The sequence below is a fragment of the Dryobates pubescens genome, chromosome 30 (assembly GCF_014839835.1).
Source record: "Dryobates pubescens isolate bDryPub1 chromosome 30, bDryPub1.pri, whole genome shotgun sequence".
Classification (NCBI taxonomy): Eukaryota; Metazoa; Chordata; class Aves; order Piciformes; family Picidae; genus Dryobates; species Dryobates pubescens.
Window position 1 is genome coordinate 4,665,415 of NC_071641.1, and position 16,468 is coordinate 4,681,882.

The 16,468-nt window shown below is 41.7% G+C and overlaps 1 protein-coding gene across 1 annotated transcript in view; it reads left to right on the forward strand.

The window, feature by feature from the left end:
• Nucleotides 1-16,468, forward strand: part of DOCK1 (dedicator of cytokinesis 1) — a 347,686-nt gene that overhangs the window by 300,075 nt on the left and 31,143 nt on the right. The window contains exons 45-48 of the mRNA XM_054174763.1: nt 3,699-3,875; nt 5,407-5,490; nt 12,601-12,738; nt 15,941-16,086. Of these exons, the coding sequence (XP_054030738.1) occupies nt 3,699-3,875; nt 5,407-5,490; nt 12,601-12,738; nt 15,941-16,086 (545 nt within the window). The remainder of the gene's footprint in view (nt 1-3,698; nt 3,876-5,406; nt 5,491-12,600; nt 12,739-15,940; nt 16,087-16,468) is intronic.

Genomic DNA, 16,468 nt, shown 5'->3' on the forward strand with positions numbered 1-16,468 from the left:
GATTTTGGTGTTTCAATTGTAAGTTATTTTAAAATCCACCATAAATCAACTGCACAGCATGTGCCTGTGTTTCTTCTCTGCTTAGCATTTGTGATTAAAGGTTGTTTTTGTTTCTTTGCCACAGTTAGCTAAAATATACCCCAGCAACCTCCCGGAGCAGCTCCAAATTAGGCATTTCTCTGTTCTGCCATTTAGACTGTTTAGATAAGACATACCCATTAAACGCCTTTAAGATTAAATTATCCTTACGCAGCTGTAATTTTTAAGTAGCAATAAAAACATTGTTACTGCAGCTTTTAAATCTCTCTTGTGAGGCTTATTTTTAAAGGAAAAGAACAATTTGCATATGATTAATTAAAACCTTTTTCACTGCTCCATTGAGGTTCTGTTGGACAGTTGTATTTAGATGAACAGAAGTAATGCAGAAAATTACTATGGTATCTATAGTAACAGAATATGAATGTGATGTTTGACAGTAATAGGCAGCTGAATAAAGCACATTGAATTTTTAATGAATTTGGTATTTTCAATATAATCCTGATAGAGAAGATTGTATTTATCTTCATGATTGCAGAAAGTGGTGTTTATGAAGGCTGACAAATCTGATGAAGGTCTCTTTTTCCTTCTGAGCTAAGAGCACAGCCTGACAGGCTGCTTTATGCAAGCACTTTGCACCTTGCGTGTTCTGCTTGTGGTTGGAACGTGCATAAATCCTGGGGGAGTGAATCATACATTGTTTTGGTTGGAAAAGATCTCAAAGATCATCGAGTCCAACAATCAACATATCAACCACCATGGCCGTCAAACCGTGTCCCAAAGTGTCATGTCCCCTCCAGGGACAGTGACTCCACCACCTCCCTGAACAGCCAGGAAGCCTGACCACTCTTTCAGGAAAGAAATTTTTCCTAGCATGCTTTCTATAAGCTTTTTATAGTTGCACAGCTGAATAATGATACCAGAATGAACTTCAGTAATATGTGGGAAAGCACCAAGAGATAACTTCTGATCCAGCTCTGGTTTAGTTGCTATCAAATTGGTATTGCCTTTCTTTGAGGTTCACATCAGTGAAAATACTGAAAGCAGGATCATGAGGTTTCCATCCCTGTAATGTTAAATTTTGGGTACAGATATTAGTGATGTTTTGCTAAACAGGATGGACAAAATTAGCTTTGTATATTCTGTGTTTTATTGATGGAGCTAGAATATCTTTAAAGGAAGAGGTGAGATATCAAGTCAGTGGAGTCATTAAATAAATGCAGTGATTTCTGACCATAATTTCATTAAATCTATTTGCTTTTAAAATTCCTGCTAAAGCAGGGTCATCCACAGCAGTTTGCTCGGAATCACAATGTCCAAGTGGGTTTGGAATCTCTCCACAGAAGGAGACTCCACAATTTCTCTGGGCAGCGGGCTCCAGGGCTCTGGCACCCTCACAGCAAAAAATATTCTCCTCATCTCCTGATGGAACCTCTGGGGTTCCAGTTTGTGCTTAGTGTCCCTTGTCCTGTTTCTCAGCACCACTGAAAAGAGGCTGGCCCCATCCCCTTGCCTCTCCTCCTTTACATCTTGCCGAGCATTGAGAAGATCCCTTCACAGTCTGCTCTTCTCCAAGCTAAACAGCCCCAGGTCTCTCAGCCTTTTCCTCCTCCCAGAGATGCTCCAGGCCCCTCAGCATCTTTGTGGTCTTCACTGGCCTCTCTGCAGTAGTTGTCTGCCTCTCTTGAACCGGGGAGCCCAGAACTGGACCCAATACTCCAGATGTGTCCTCCTTACAGCAGAGTAGGGAGGGAGGAGAACCTCCCTTGACCTGCTGGTGTCAGTCTTCTGAATGCACCTCAGAAGATTCTTGGCCTTGTTGGCTACAAGAGCACATTGCTGGCTCATGGTTAACTTAGTAATATCAACTAATACATACATTCTAATCTCTGGTTTGTTTAGATGCTCCATTTTTCAGTGTACCAGGAGCGTGTCATTTCTGCTGGCCCTGAAGAGATCATGCTGTGTCCATTGTTAGCAGGCTACTTGGAGGAACAAGGCTCACAATTTACCAGTATAGATATTTTTAATTCAGTAAGTTCCAAAGCACAGTTTAGAGTAGTAGAATGGGAACTGCAATGCTCCATCTGCTTTTAAAAAATTAGAGGGAGGATTGTAAGAGTAGTAAAAGAAAGGAGAATGAGAAAGCAAGCCATGATTGCTGATAGAGAAAAGTCAAACAAGCTGTCTGTCAGCTCAATGAGTGCTAATTTCTGTAGATATTCAAGGGCCTTAAAAGCAATGGTTCATCAACAAATTATTGCATCGTTATAAGCCCATTAATACAAGTGACAGGATCCTAAAATTAGCATGTGATGTTCACAACAGTTCTTGCAGAATGAGTTGCTGAACGTGGTCTTGCTTTCCCAGTTCAGATTTCACTGGTAGCACCCTCCACTCCGAACAGCAGTGCTTGCCTGTCCATCTGAGCATGGGCTACTGCACAGCCACAGCAGAAACATCAGCTCTTTACCTGCCTTCCAGAATCCTTCACCAGGCAGGCTTCTTAAAATGCTAATTAAAACATTCTTGATGTAATCAAATGGCAGGTGTAAGAGTAAGAACTAAAGAGATTTGATTACAAGTGGTTCTCAGAAACATGGCAAGCAACTGATAGCCAGGTAGAAGTGCTGCTCTGTTTATGTAGCATTTATGTAAATTAGGCTGTAATCAAATATACACTTGCATTTTCCTCACAGCCCTCAATTAACCTTCCTTTTCTATTCCTGCCACCTCGTTTTTTATAATCTTAAGTAGGCTGTGTCTTCCAGAGAGGACTGACTGTCTGCACTCTGGGACATGCTGCAAGTTAGTCATTTGTAGCCCATTCACTAAATTTACATATTTTAGCACTATTTTTAATATTGTAATCCTTTTTGGGTTTGACTGCCATAATGAAAACCACAATATCTGGTCATAAATAATTGTTGGAGAGCAGTCAATGAAAATAGAGCAAGTTTTACACAGTGCAGGAGCTCATTCATCCCATGAAGACATCTGAGGAGCTTTTCTCATTGAAGTCCAGGCTGTGTGAGAAAGAAAATGTCTTTCTTGTTACCAATTTTTAATTGAAGAAAATGTGGTCTTGTGGGGGAAAAAGCACAGCAGACAGCTTAGAAGTCATCTCTTCAGCATGTAAAACTTGATTTCTTTGGAAATACAACAAAATAATCACTGCAAAAGTATCTCCTTGGTTTTTGAGCTGCTTAGGATTACATTTTCCATCAGGAAATCCACATTAAGTTATCATTTCTTTCTTACTATTCCATTAAGCTGGATCTTCTTTGTGCTGCTAAAACTCACTGACTGGTAATCTCTGGTATTCTCCATAATACTCCCCAAACCTCACGTGATTCCTGTCAGAGCCTTTCTGAATGTCGTGTGCCGTTGTGCCGAGATGTAATCCATGCTATGGCAGAGAAATTCAGTTACCTTTCTCCACTGATAGTGACTTATCCTATCAGTTACCTCAGATACCAAATATCTCAGTGCCTGAAACCACCCTTTCTGCTGATTATTGGTTAAAACAGCTTTATTCTGAAATTCCTGCAATGTTTCTAATCGTGGCAGTTGATGGAAATTCAATTCTGTGCAAAGTTAGTAACTTTGCTCTTTAATGAAAACCTCTTTTTGTTGTTTGGGGTTTTGGTTTTTTCTTTCAGGTGGAAATTAGTCCCCTGGAAAATGCCATAGAGACCATGCAGCTCACAAATGATAAGATCAATAATATGGTCCAACAGCATTTAAATGATCCAAATCTACCCATTAACCCTCTCTCCATGCTCCTCAATGGCATCGTGGATCCTGCAGTCATGGGAGGCTTCACAAACTATGAGAAGGTAAGATCTAAAGTAACTGTTCTCTAATGCTTCATCTGTTTCTTGGAGCCTGGATGCTGCTGGAATGCTTCTGGGTGTGTGTCAGTGTGTGTGGTTTTGTGTATGAACCCATTGTCAGTCTCCCCATCATAGGTGCTCTGGTGGCATTCCCAATGAGTGCTTTTAGGTGCTTGAACAGTGGAGCTGAAGCACTGCCAGGTTACCACTAAACTATGTCACTCAGCTCCACATCTACAGAGCTTTTAAAGTCCTCCAGGGATGAGGACCTGCCACTGCCCTAGGCAGTTCCAGGGCTTGACAACCCTTTTGGGGAAGAAATTGTTTCTACTGTGCAACCTAAGCCTCCCCTGGTGCAACTTGAGGCTGTTTCCTGTTGTCCTATTGCCTGTTCCTTGGGAGAAAAGACCAACCCACACCTGGCTCCAAGCTCCTTTAAGGCAGTTGTTAGAGAGCCAGAAGGTCTCCCCTCAGCTTCCTCTTGTCCAGACTAAAGAACCCCGGTTCCCTTATCCACTCCTCACAAGACTTGTGCTATAGACCCTTCACCAGCTTTGTTGCCCTTCTGTAGACCATCACCTCAACATCCTTCTTGTAGTGAGGGGCCCAAGACTGAATTCAGTGTTCAGGGATGTCCCTGTGCTCTCAAATACATGATTTTTCTAAAGGATTAATCACATGGTGGAGACTTCTGAGACGCCACACAATTGCAGATGTGTCAAAATGATCTTAACTGCATGTTTACATTAACTTTTGAAGTGATATGGGATGAAATATTAACATTCTGAAGCTATAAACACTATGTCTATTATTTATGTTGTGTATATCAAGCTAGCATACACAAGCAACATGTATTTTATGACATAAATGGAGAAGGGACGTGCTGACAGACACACTGCTGTATCCATCTATTCTTGTCCCATGAAATTTGGTCCTGATCACTGGAGAATCATGGACTTGTTTTGGTTGGAAAAGACCTCCAAGGTTATTGAGTGCAACCATCGACTTAACACTCCCATGGCCAATAAATCACATCCTGAAGTGCCATGTACTCACATTTCTTGAACACCTCCAGGGATGGGGACTCCACCACCTCCTGGGGCAGCCTGTTCCAATGCCTGACCAATCTTGCAGGAAAGAAATTTTTCCTAATATCCAACCTAAACTTCCCCTGGCAACAATTTCAGCCCATTTCTTCTTGCTCTATCACCTGATACTAGAGATAAGAGACCGACCCTCACCTCACTACAGACTCCTTTCAGGGATATGTAGGGAGCAATGAGGTCTCCCTTCAGCCTCCTCTGCTCCAGTGCTCATCTGCCTGTTTTACTGCTCATGAAAGATTAGTGTACAAATCTTAAAACATTGTTAAATTCAGCATCTCTTTCCTAGATTTTCACTTTGTATTTGTAGCTATTACTTCTGATTTGCAGAACTTTTGGGTGGTTCATTTATCTTTGCTCTAAGTAACTCTTCCACAGTGGTAGATGTTGGTTCATTTTCTGAAATGGCTTCTCATTTCTTTCTTGGCTAGGCTTTTTTTACTGAGAAATACATCCACGAGCATCCAGAAGATCATGACAAGATAGAAAAACTGAAGGATCTGATTGCTTGGCAGGTAAAAAAAAATTAAGTCATGTTGGTGGGAGCCAATTGCTCTACAAAGACAGCTTAGTGTCACTTTAGAGAAAATTCAGACGTTAAACTGTTCACCCTGAGTAGGAGGCTTCTTTGCCATTTAAAACTGTCTTGAAACGTGAGCTAAAGTTCATCTTTTCCAATCTGACATCATTTGTCATTTCATAAGGAACAAGGAACCCACAAGGAACAAACATCATCAACCCCCCCACCCCCACTTTGTGGGTTTTTTTTGCTAATACACTGACAGTATCTTGTCTGTATCAAATAACAAAATACTGTGTAATCGTGTTGGTTGGTATTACTGGCAGTTTAGTTTTGCATTTTAATTGTCTAAGGCTGCTTTCATGGAATCACAGAATGGTTTGAGTTGGAATGGACTTTAATGATCATCTATTTCTACCCCCCAGCATGGGCAGGGATGCCTTCCACTAGACCAGATTGCTCAAGGTCTTATCCAGCCTGACCTTGAACACCTCCAGGGAGGGGCCATCCACTGCCTCCCTGGGCAGCCTGTTCCAGTATCTCACCACCCTCACTCTCAAGAATTTCTTCCTAATACCCAGTCTAAATCTACCCATCTCAAACTTCAGTTTGTTCTCTCTCATGCTCTCTCTACAAGCCCTTGTAACTCAGAACTTCATCTCAGGCAGCAAGGTGAAATACCTGACCCTGCCCTCCTTCTCCTCCTGCTTGCATGCACTAGAAAAGAATTTCATCACATACTCACTACTTCTTCAAGCATTTTCCACTTATTCAACTTCCTATCTACCTTTTAACAGAGACTTCTAAAGGTGAGCGTTGTGAGAATTAACTGGCATGCAAAATTCATCCAGAGGCTGTGGAACCTTGACTTGATTTGCTTTATAACTTAGCATGGAACAAAGCCATTAATGATTCATAAAGTGGTGGGTTTATCTTAGAGCATAAATCATTTAATTGTAAGATCACACAGGTGACATATCCTTAACCAGGAATTAGAACCCAGGTTTCCAGCCCTGCGCCCGAGACAAAGCAGGAACCCTCTTGCACAAAGAGCTGTGTTTGCAGGGGCCAAAGGATATTTTTCAGGACAAAACCAACCAACCAAAAAAATCCATTTGTATTCCATGATAATATACTGAAAAAATCTTTAGTAGTCTCAAGGTAATGTTATGCTAACTAAAAAGAAAAATACCAGCGTGGTTGGAAGTGTTTTTCCCACAGGAAAAGAAATTGCACCATTGTCTTTTTACATTCAATTTAGCCTTTATAATAAAGGGAATCATTTATGGTTTCTGTAGGCTTCAGTCTTAGAGGTAGTAGGACTGAAGGTGCAGAGTTTAAAAATAAATAAATAAATAAATCCTCTGAAGAACATAAAACTGTCACTGAATAAAAATTTTGGTCTGACAAAAAATTATGGCTTTATTTATTTCTGTTCTTGTGAGCTTTTACAGAAGATTAAGTTTTAGGAGCTTTAAATTTTATGGAGAAAAATAATTTGGTCCCAGAAGACTAACTCGATGTCAGCTCTCTGTCTTCCCCTCTGATAGTGATATTTCAGATTAATTGCAAGCAGACTTTTCCTTGCTTTGGTGGTATTTGTGTGGTGAAATAATACAGCTCTTTGAAAGTAAGTTTGGCAGCTAATCACGTTGTGTTTTAATTGTTCAGTGGATTCACATCCAGGATTTCCCATCAGAATTCTACTTCTAAAGCAGTAGGAACCAGAAATTTAGTGAAAAGGGGCTATGTTTTGTATCTATTTCTATGGACATCTGTATCAATTTTTCATGGTTTACATCTATTTATCACTAATGTATTGTCTTTAGAACTCATGTATTTTATGTCTGAAAATTCTTCTCACTACAAACCTGCCCATTTCACAGTCAAAGTCTGAGGGACATTTCATATGCATTTAGTGTATCCTAAGACTTAGGATCACAGAATCTTTGATTTGTTTTGATTGGAAAAGCCCCTTAGGATCTCTACAAAGGCTGATGCTAAACCATGGCCCTTGGCACCGCATCTCTGCTCCTTTTCAACAATTCCAGGGATGGGGAATGGGGATTCAACCACCTCCGTGGGGAGCCTGTTCTAGTGTTTGAGAACCCTTTCAGTAAAGAAGTTTCTTCTAATATCCAACCTCAACATCCTCTGCTGCAACCTGAGCCCATTTCCTCATGTTCTATCACTTTTTCCTTGGGAGAAGAGACCGAGACCCACCTTCTGCAACCTCCTTTCAAGGAGCTGTAGAGAATGACCAGGTCTCCCCTAAGCCTCCTTTTCTCCAGACTAAGCAACCCCAGTTCCTTCAGCTGCTCCTCAAAAGACCTATTCTCCATGTCCTTCCACCAGCTTTGTTGTCCTTCTCTGGACCCTCATGGTTTCAGTTTTTGAGAACAGAGGTGCAGGGTTGGGAGCAGACTGACAAATAATGGGCTGGTGGCAGGAGAAGGACTTGTTATGGAAACTTTGTGAAGTGAGGCAGTGGTCTGAATTCATCACAGGCTTGACAGTGATTGAAAGCAAAAATGAGTTTTCATTTTTCAATAATGCGGGGCTTGGAGTTTTGTAATCACACAGAGATTTTTCTATATGCTGTATAAATCAATCTGGATATATGAAATAGTAGCCTGACAATCAGCTGACTGGTTAAATTTCATTATATTTTTTTTTCTATCCCCTTGTTTTACCTTCTCCTCCACTGTGCTCTGGAATTCATGCTGTTCAGAATGCAGAATCACAGAATGGTGAGGGTTGGAAAAGACCTCAAGAGATCATCCAGTCCAACCCCCCTGCTAAAGCAGGGTCACCCACAGCAGGTTGCCTAGGATCGAAATGCCCAGGCGGGTTTGGAATCTTTCTGGAGAAGGAGACTCCACAACCTCACTGCCTGCTGCAGGCTCTGTCACCCTCACAGCAAAGAATTTTCTCCTTCTGTTCAGTGGAACCTCCAGGGTTCCAGTTTGTGCCTATTTCCCTTGTCTTGTTTTTGGGTACCACTGAAAAAAGGCTGGCCCAATCCTCTTGTTCCCCACCCTTTAGCTCTTGCTGAACATTGATCAGATCCCTTCTCAGGCTGCCCTTCTTCAGGCTCAAAAGCCCCAGGTCTCTCACAGAGATGCTCCAGTACTCTCAGCATCTTTGTAGCTTCCCCTGGATTCTCTCCAGTAGTTCCCTGTCTCACTTGAACTGGGGAGCCCAGAAGTAGACACAGGACTCTAGATGTAGCCTAACTAGGGCAGAGTATAGGGGCAGGAGAGCCTTCCTCAATCTGCTGACCACACTCTGCTTCGTTCAACCCAGAATACCATTTGCCTTCTTCTGCTAATGCTTTTATAATTCCCATAAACTTTAACTACCATTTTTTCTCCTGCCTGTTTTCAGATCAATGTTTTCAGATCGATATCTTCAGTGCAACAATGTCCATTTTTGTCCATCGTAGTGCTTTTCCAACTCAGACAAAAATATCTCCATCCAAGTACATCATTTTAAGCTGATCTTTTATTTTAACGTGAAGATAATTAAATGATTGATTGAAATTATGGTAATGAAATGAGTGATCGATGTCATTAGTCACTCTGAATTGAGCTAAGGTATTTACAGCATAGCAAATCTGGGATGTCACTGAAAAAAACCTGTGTGCTCCTTCTGCAGAGCTGGAGGAATTACAGCAGAGCAAAAATAAGTTTTTTATGATCATAGTTTATGATGCAATTATTATGAAATAGTTTAAGATCTAAGATTAATTGTAGTAACTCAAATCTTTGTAGCTTTGTCATGCTTTTCAGCCAGGAGAAGCAAGATCTTGAAAAAGAAACAAAAACTCACAGAATAATATTAAGTGGCAGTGGAACTTTATAAAATTATAAACCCAAGAAAGATGAGGGTTGTGAAATAAGTGCTGCTTTGGCTTTCATGGAGTTATGGAATGGGTTTGGTTGGAATGGGCTGCCCAGGGAGGTGGTGCAGTCACCATCCCTGGAGGTGCTCAAGAGGGGATTGGACGTGGAGCTTGGTGCCATGGTCTAGTCATGAGATCTGTGGTGATGGGCTGGACTCAATGATCTTTGAGGTCTCTTCCAACCTTAGTGATACTGTGAAGGGACCTTAAAGGTCATCTAGTTTCAACCCCTCTCCCACAGGCAGGGACACCTTCCACTAGACCAGGTTGCTCAAGGCCCCATACAGCCTGGCCTTGAGAAACCTCCAGGGAGGTTGCCTCTTTGGGCAACCTGTTCCAGTGTTTCACCACCCTCATTGTAAAGAATTTCTTTCCAATATCCAGTCTAAATATCTTCTTCTATCTCAAAGCCATTCTCCTTGTCCTGTCACTTCTAGCTCTTGTAAAATCCCCAGCTTTCTCATAAGCATATACACCAGCTGTATCCAGGCGTGGACAGCTTCTGACACTTGGACAGGAAAAATACTAGGAGGGTTGATGGGCAGAGATGCTGGAGTGAGTATGAGGTGGGTTGGGAGGGCATGAGCACCTCAAGGCTGGTAGACTCCTGGTACTGTAGAGTCAAGAGATGGAGGAACAAGCACCAACTATAAGGGAATGAAGGAAGACCACAAACTACACAAGAAGAAAACTAACAGAAGCTGGATTTAATAAATCTTTCTGTGGGAAGGTCTTCTTCTCACAGAGCTTCTGTGAGATTTTGGAGTCAGGATATTTGGTCTCCCTGTCCAAGAACACTTAATCCTTTAAAACTTTCTCAAGCACAAAGAGAACGTACCTTTGGACTGTTTTACCATTTCTACTTCACTTTCTCCTAGTAACTTAAAAACTTACCCTACATCTCCTTTCCAGACATCAACAGACACAGACCCACTGATGGGTGACACTGAATTTTAAACCTTTAGAGATCTTAATAATTAAGATTGGATGTGGACAAAGAGGCGGAATCTTGCCACATCCAAAATATCTCCAATTCATTTGGCTAGTGGAACATTTTCCTGCCCATGGCAGGGGGTTGAAACTGCATGATCTTTGAGATTGCTTCCAACCCAAACTGTTCTATGATTATTCAGAGCAGGGAAATTTCCTAATTCTAATGGGTTAAGTTCTGTAGAGCATGAATCCATAAGGCTCTTAGGTGGAAGTGGCTCCATTATTCTTCTCTGTGCAGTCTTTTAGGAGAAGAAACTGTGTCCATTCCAGTAGTGCCAAATCACAGAGAATCATCTTGATAAGATTTCTTGAGTTTATTCATCTGTAATTCATCTGTGTATTTATTATTCTCCTTACCAATAAAGCTACTCCTTCTGATTGCTGCTCAGTCTTATTAGAAAAATCTGGGTTTAATCAGTATTATGATTTAATTATGAATTATTAAGAAGAAGCCTCTTAGCTTGATTGCTGCAGAGAATATCTAAGTTAGAATCAGAGCACTGTGTGGGCTAAAACGGACCTGGAAGAGGAAATATTTTTCCTTAGCTGGAAGTGGAAAGCTCTAATGGTGTGTCTGGATAGCTGTGGGAATGAAAATGTCTCTCTTAAAACATTTTAAAAGGTCAGCTACACCTCCACACTATGAACTAATTATATAATCCTGTGTTGGCATGGGTATTTTGTGACAGAAGCCTTGAAGATAAATGATTATTTTCAGTTAGAAAAGAGAATTCATTTAATTTTTTCTCTCTCCTGCTTCTGTTTTGTTCCAAAAGAAAGTAAAATCACTTTTCTAAGGAGAAATGTGTCATATATCTAAACCCATATATATTATTAATAAATATAGCTCTGCAGTAAATACATGTTCAAGGATGTAGCTCATTTGCAGTTTTAGAAGCAGCATTTATTAATGAAAACATACAGGTATTTTCACCTTCAAGGTTTTGTTCTCATGAAACTGAGAAAGGGCTGGTATTAATAACCCACTGTGAGAGTCATCAGTCATTGGTTTGCCATTTTAAAGTAAAATGTATCTGAAACCTGTGAATATAATACTGAATCATAGAATGGTTTCGGCTGGAAGTGACCTTAAATATCATTTAGTTTCAAACCCCTTGCCATGGGCAGGGACACCTCATATGAGACCAGGTTGTTCAAGGCCCCCTCCACCCTGGCTTTAAACACTTCCAGGGTTGGAGCCTTCACACCTTCGCTGGGCAAGCTCTTACAGTGCCACATCACCCTCACCATGGGGAAGGATTTCCTCCTATTATCTAATCTAAATCAAGCTTCTTCCGGTTTGAAGCCATTACCCCTTGTCCTACAAAGGACAAAGGGTAATGTCCTACCCCTTGTCACTACAAACCCTTATAAAAAGTCCCTCCCCAGCTCTCCTGTGGATCCTTTCAAATACTAGATAGGCTGCTTTAAGTTCTCCCTCAGAGTCTTCCCTTCTCTAGGCTGAACAACCCCAGCTCTCTCATCCTGTCTTCTTAGAAGAGGTGCTCCAGCTTTTGGATCATCTTTGTGCCCTCTTCTGGACCCACTCTAGCAGTTCTTTGTTCTTCTTGGGGGCTCCAAAGCTGGACAGAGTGCTCTAGGTGGAGTCTCAAGAAAGCAGAGTGGAGGGTAGAAATGTCATATCATGTCACATCTTATCATATCATAGATCATATCATGTATATCATATCATATCATATGTCATATCTCTGCCTCCCACATGTGATTGCTGGGCAGAACTTTGGGAGTATTAAGTGTAAAGGACTTTGGTTAACAAAGGAAAAAAATCCTGTGTAATGCATTTTTAGATCCACTTTTACTCTGTGATGCTTCAAGAACAATGAATTATGATCATGGTGATAATAATTATGATTATTTAATAATAATAGTTATTGTTATCATTGGTATTACTCTATGAGATCTTTCATTCCTCTTGCATCATATGTGGGAATCTTAGAATCACAAAATCATAGAATTGTTTTGATTGGAAAAGACCTCTGAAACTGAGTCCAGTCATCAACCTAAGTAAGACCACCATGGTCATTAAACCACATCCTGAAGTCCCATGTCCACATGTTTCTCAAGCACCTCCTGGAGTGGTGGCTCCACCACCAGCTTGTTCCAATGTCTGAGTAACCTATTCCAGTGCCCTAACCCTTCACTGAGGAAGGACAGGGCAAGCTGAAGCAGCACAACTCTGCATTCCAGATCCCATTCCTGGCAGAAGGCATCCGGATCCATGGGGAGAAGGTGACAGAGGCCCTGCGGCCGTTCCACGAGCGGATGGAAGCTTGCTTCAGGCAGCTGAAGGACAAAGTGGAGAAGCAGTACGGGGCCCGCGCTGTTGTGAGTTACCTGCTAACTTTGTTTCCTAAATGTGTGGAATTTCTCTCAGCTGCTGTGTTTCTCTATTAGAATTCCCACTGATTAAACAAGCAGTGGTAATGGGGCATTGCCTGGCTGTTCTCACTGGTCATCAAATTGTTAAATACAGAGCAGGTACTGTAAGAGAAGTTCAGAAAGACTTGGTGCTTCCATTCTAGCGTGGAAAAGGTTTCTAAATAGCCTGAGTCTCTCCTTTGAAAGTCAAAATAATTCCATGTATAAGGAATTGGGTTTTTAAAAAAATCCAGAGTTGCCACTAGAATGATTCTTCTAGAGCCGAATGACACCTGTCCATGGATTTAATTCCTTCTGAGATGTGAGAGCAGTGCTGCTTTATAGTAGTGGCACCACCCTAAATGTGGGCAGTAAATAGGTGGCTGCTACTTGGTGAGATTTGCTACTGCTGGAGTTGCTCCTTTTGTCATTCCAGCAAACTTTTTCAGTTGCTGCTCCACCTTTAAGGCGCAGCCAAGAATTTGGTGACATACAATCACAGAATCATAGAATGGTTTGGGTTGGAAGGGACCTCTTAAGGTCATCTAGTCCAACCCCCACGTAATCAGCAGGGATATATGCAAGTAGATTGGGTTGCTCAGTGCCCCAAACAACTTGGCCTTGAATGTTTCTAGGGATGGAATGTCTGCCACCTCTCTGGATAATCTTATGACAGTGTTTCACAACCCTCAGTGTAAAAAATTACTTCATTGTATCCAGTCTGAATCTCCTTCTTTTAGCAACCATGATATGCCTGAACTGCCTTAAACCTGCACATTCTTCCTCCAGTTCTGATTATGGTCACTAGTGGGTGCATTCAACTGAGATTGTGGGTGTTGTGTCAATCACATTGATGTAAACAGGGTGATTTTAGAGATCATCTTGTTCCAGGTCCCCCTGGCATTGGCAGGGACACCTTCTGCTAGACCAGGTGGCTCAAGGCCTCATCCATCCCGGCCTTGGACACTTCCAGCAAGGGGATGCTCCAAACCTCAGTGGAATAGTAATTGCCAGTGAAGTATCCTGTTGTATTTCATGACAGACTCTCCTTCAGAGATTTAGTTTTGCTTTTTCTCTACAGCAATGACAGTTTTTATAACGGGGACACTGAGACCTTACACCTTTCTGGTGTCTGTCTGAGTGGGGTTTCATTTGTAGTCCTTCAAATCCCATCTTGCTAATATATTTAGGAAGAGGAAAAGTTCAAATAGTAATTTACTCCCAAGGAGAACAGGAATAATTGACATGAATGATACTTGCATGTCAGTCACTTCAATAATATACGTTGACATCATCAGGGAGCTGACTGGAAAGTCATACTCAGATGGTGTTATCTTTCTAATTCCCATCTCCCTACCAGTAAGAGTTGTCAGGATTGATGGAGTTTTATCACTTCTGTCTTCCATGTGCAAGGCCAATTTACCAGTAGTTGACAGAGTGGAAAATATACCTGTAATTAAACAGCATGAGATTCTTATTTGTTGACTGGAAGAGTTCAATTATTTTATGCATATATCAGTTATTAATGACTAACAAAGCTTGCAGAAATATTCAGAAGGTTGAAATTGTCAGAAACTATAAAAAAAAGTATTTTTCATGTATTTTCTTCTCAACACTCTGCATAGTAGCTCTGTTGAGATAAAGGGGAACTTTTCTTTCTTTGTCCTTTTTGTTTCTATCTTTTTCTCTTCTTTTTTTCTTTTTTTAATTTCTTCTTCTTCCTCTCTTTTTCTCTTTTTTGTCTTTTTTTTTGTCCCTTCTTTTTTCTTTTTCTCTCTTTTCCCTTTTTTTATCTTTCTCTTTTTCTTGCTTTCTCCCTCTCTTGCTTTTTCTCTCCTTTTCTCTCTTATTCTCTCTTTTTTTGTTGTTGTTTTTTAATCAAAGTTCCATCTTCTCTAAATATGCTCACAGAGCAGTCATCCAGAGATGGACCTTAAAAAAACCTATTTATAGAAAGCTCCTTTTTAAAAACCCAGGTGTTAAAAAAAAGCAACACACTGCAGGGGGGGGAAAAAAAACAATATCTTGGAATAAGTTTCAAATTATTCCTGTGACTAAGATGACCTAAATATTTCTTCTAGTAGTTCAGTAGATTTCTCCTAGAATTTATTTCTCTGTTGTCAAACATAAAGGATAGTTAAATAATATGAAACTTCATGGAAGAAAGCCTATAGAACCTTTTCCACATTACATTTGATAACCAGATTACAGAATCACAGAATGATCTGAGTTGGAAGGAACCTTAAAGATGATCATCTTCTAACCCCCTTGCTGTGAAAAGGGACACAGGATCACAGAATGTTAGGGGTTGGAAGGGAGCTTCGGAGATCGTTGACTCAAACCCCCCTGCCAGAGCAGGTCTGTAGTGTCTAGCACAGGTCGCACAGGAACACATCCAGATGGGTCTTGAAAGTCTCCAAAGAAGGAGACTCCACAGCCCCTCTGGGGAGCCTGTTTCAGGGCTCTGTGACCCTCAGTGAAGAAGTTCCTCCTCATGTTGAGGTGGAACCTCCTGTGTTGTATCCATTGCTCCTTCACAGTATCACAGGGTGCAGCTGAGCAGAGCCTGTCCCCTGCCTCTTGACACCCAGCCCTCAGATATTTATAAACATTTGTTAAATCTCCTCTCAGTCTTCTCCTCTCCAGACTAAGCAGCCCTAGGTCTCTCAACCTCTCCTCACAGGGCATGTGCTCCAGTCCCTTCATCATCCTCACAGAATCATAGAATTGTTCGGGTTTGAAGGGACCTCAAGGATCACCTAGTTCCAATCCCCCTGCCATGGGCAGGGACACCTCACACTAGATCAGGTCACCACATCCAGCCTGGCCTTAAAACCTCCAGGGATGAGGCTTCCACCTCTTCCCGGGGCAACCTGTTCCAGTGTCTCACCACCCTCATGGTGAAGAATTTCTTCCTAATATTCAATCTGAATCTATCCATTTCTAGTTTTGCTCCATTCCCCCTAGTCCTATCACTACCTGACACCCTAAAATGTCCCTCCCCAGCTTTCCTGTATTCCCCTTCAGGCTGTTTCACAGCCCTCCATTGGACTCTCTCAAGCAGATCCTTCCAGTAGATCAGGTTGCTTTAAGTCCCATCCAGTCTGACCTTGATAGATGTCAGGTATATTGTGATTTAAGAACTCAGATCTTGTATGTTTTACTGCAGATTTCAAGCCTGGATGACAGACGAGGCAGTCGGCCGCGGTCGATGGTGAGGTCCTTCACAATGCCATCATCTTCAAGACCCCTCTCCGTGGCATCGGTGTCTTCTATCTCCTCTGACAGCACGCCCTCTCGACCTGGCTCGGATGGGTGCGTAACAGTCGCTTTGGAAAGCGTGATTTGGGCTCAGCATCTGTGGGGTTTGAGGATTGTCACCACCTCCCTCCAGATAGCAGTCACAGAATTGGCTCAGCCATAGAATTGGTTTAGTTGGAAGAGACCTGTAAGGTCACAAAGTGAAACCATTAACCCAGCACTGCCAGGTCACCACTACACCTCAGCACCACTTCTACACAGCTTTTCAGTCCCTTCAGGGATGAAGACTCCACCTGGGCTGCCTGTTCCAGGGCTTTTTCCTAATATCCAATGTAAACCTCCCCTGGCACAACATGAGGCCATTTCCTCTTGTGCTATTACTTGTTACTTGGGAGAAGAGACTGAACTCACCTCAGGACAACCTCTTTTCATGTAG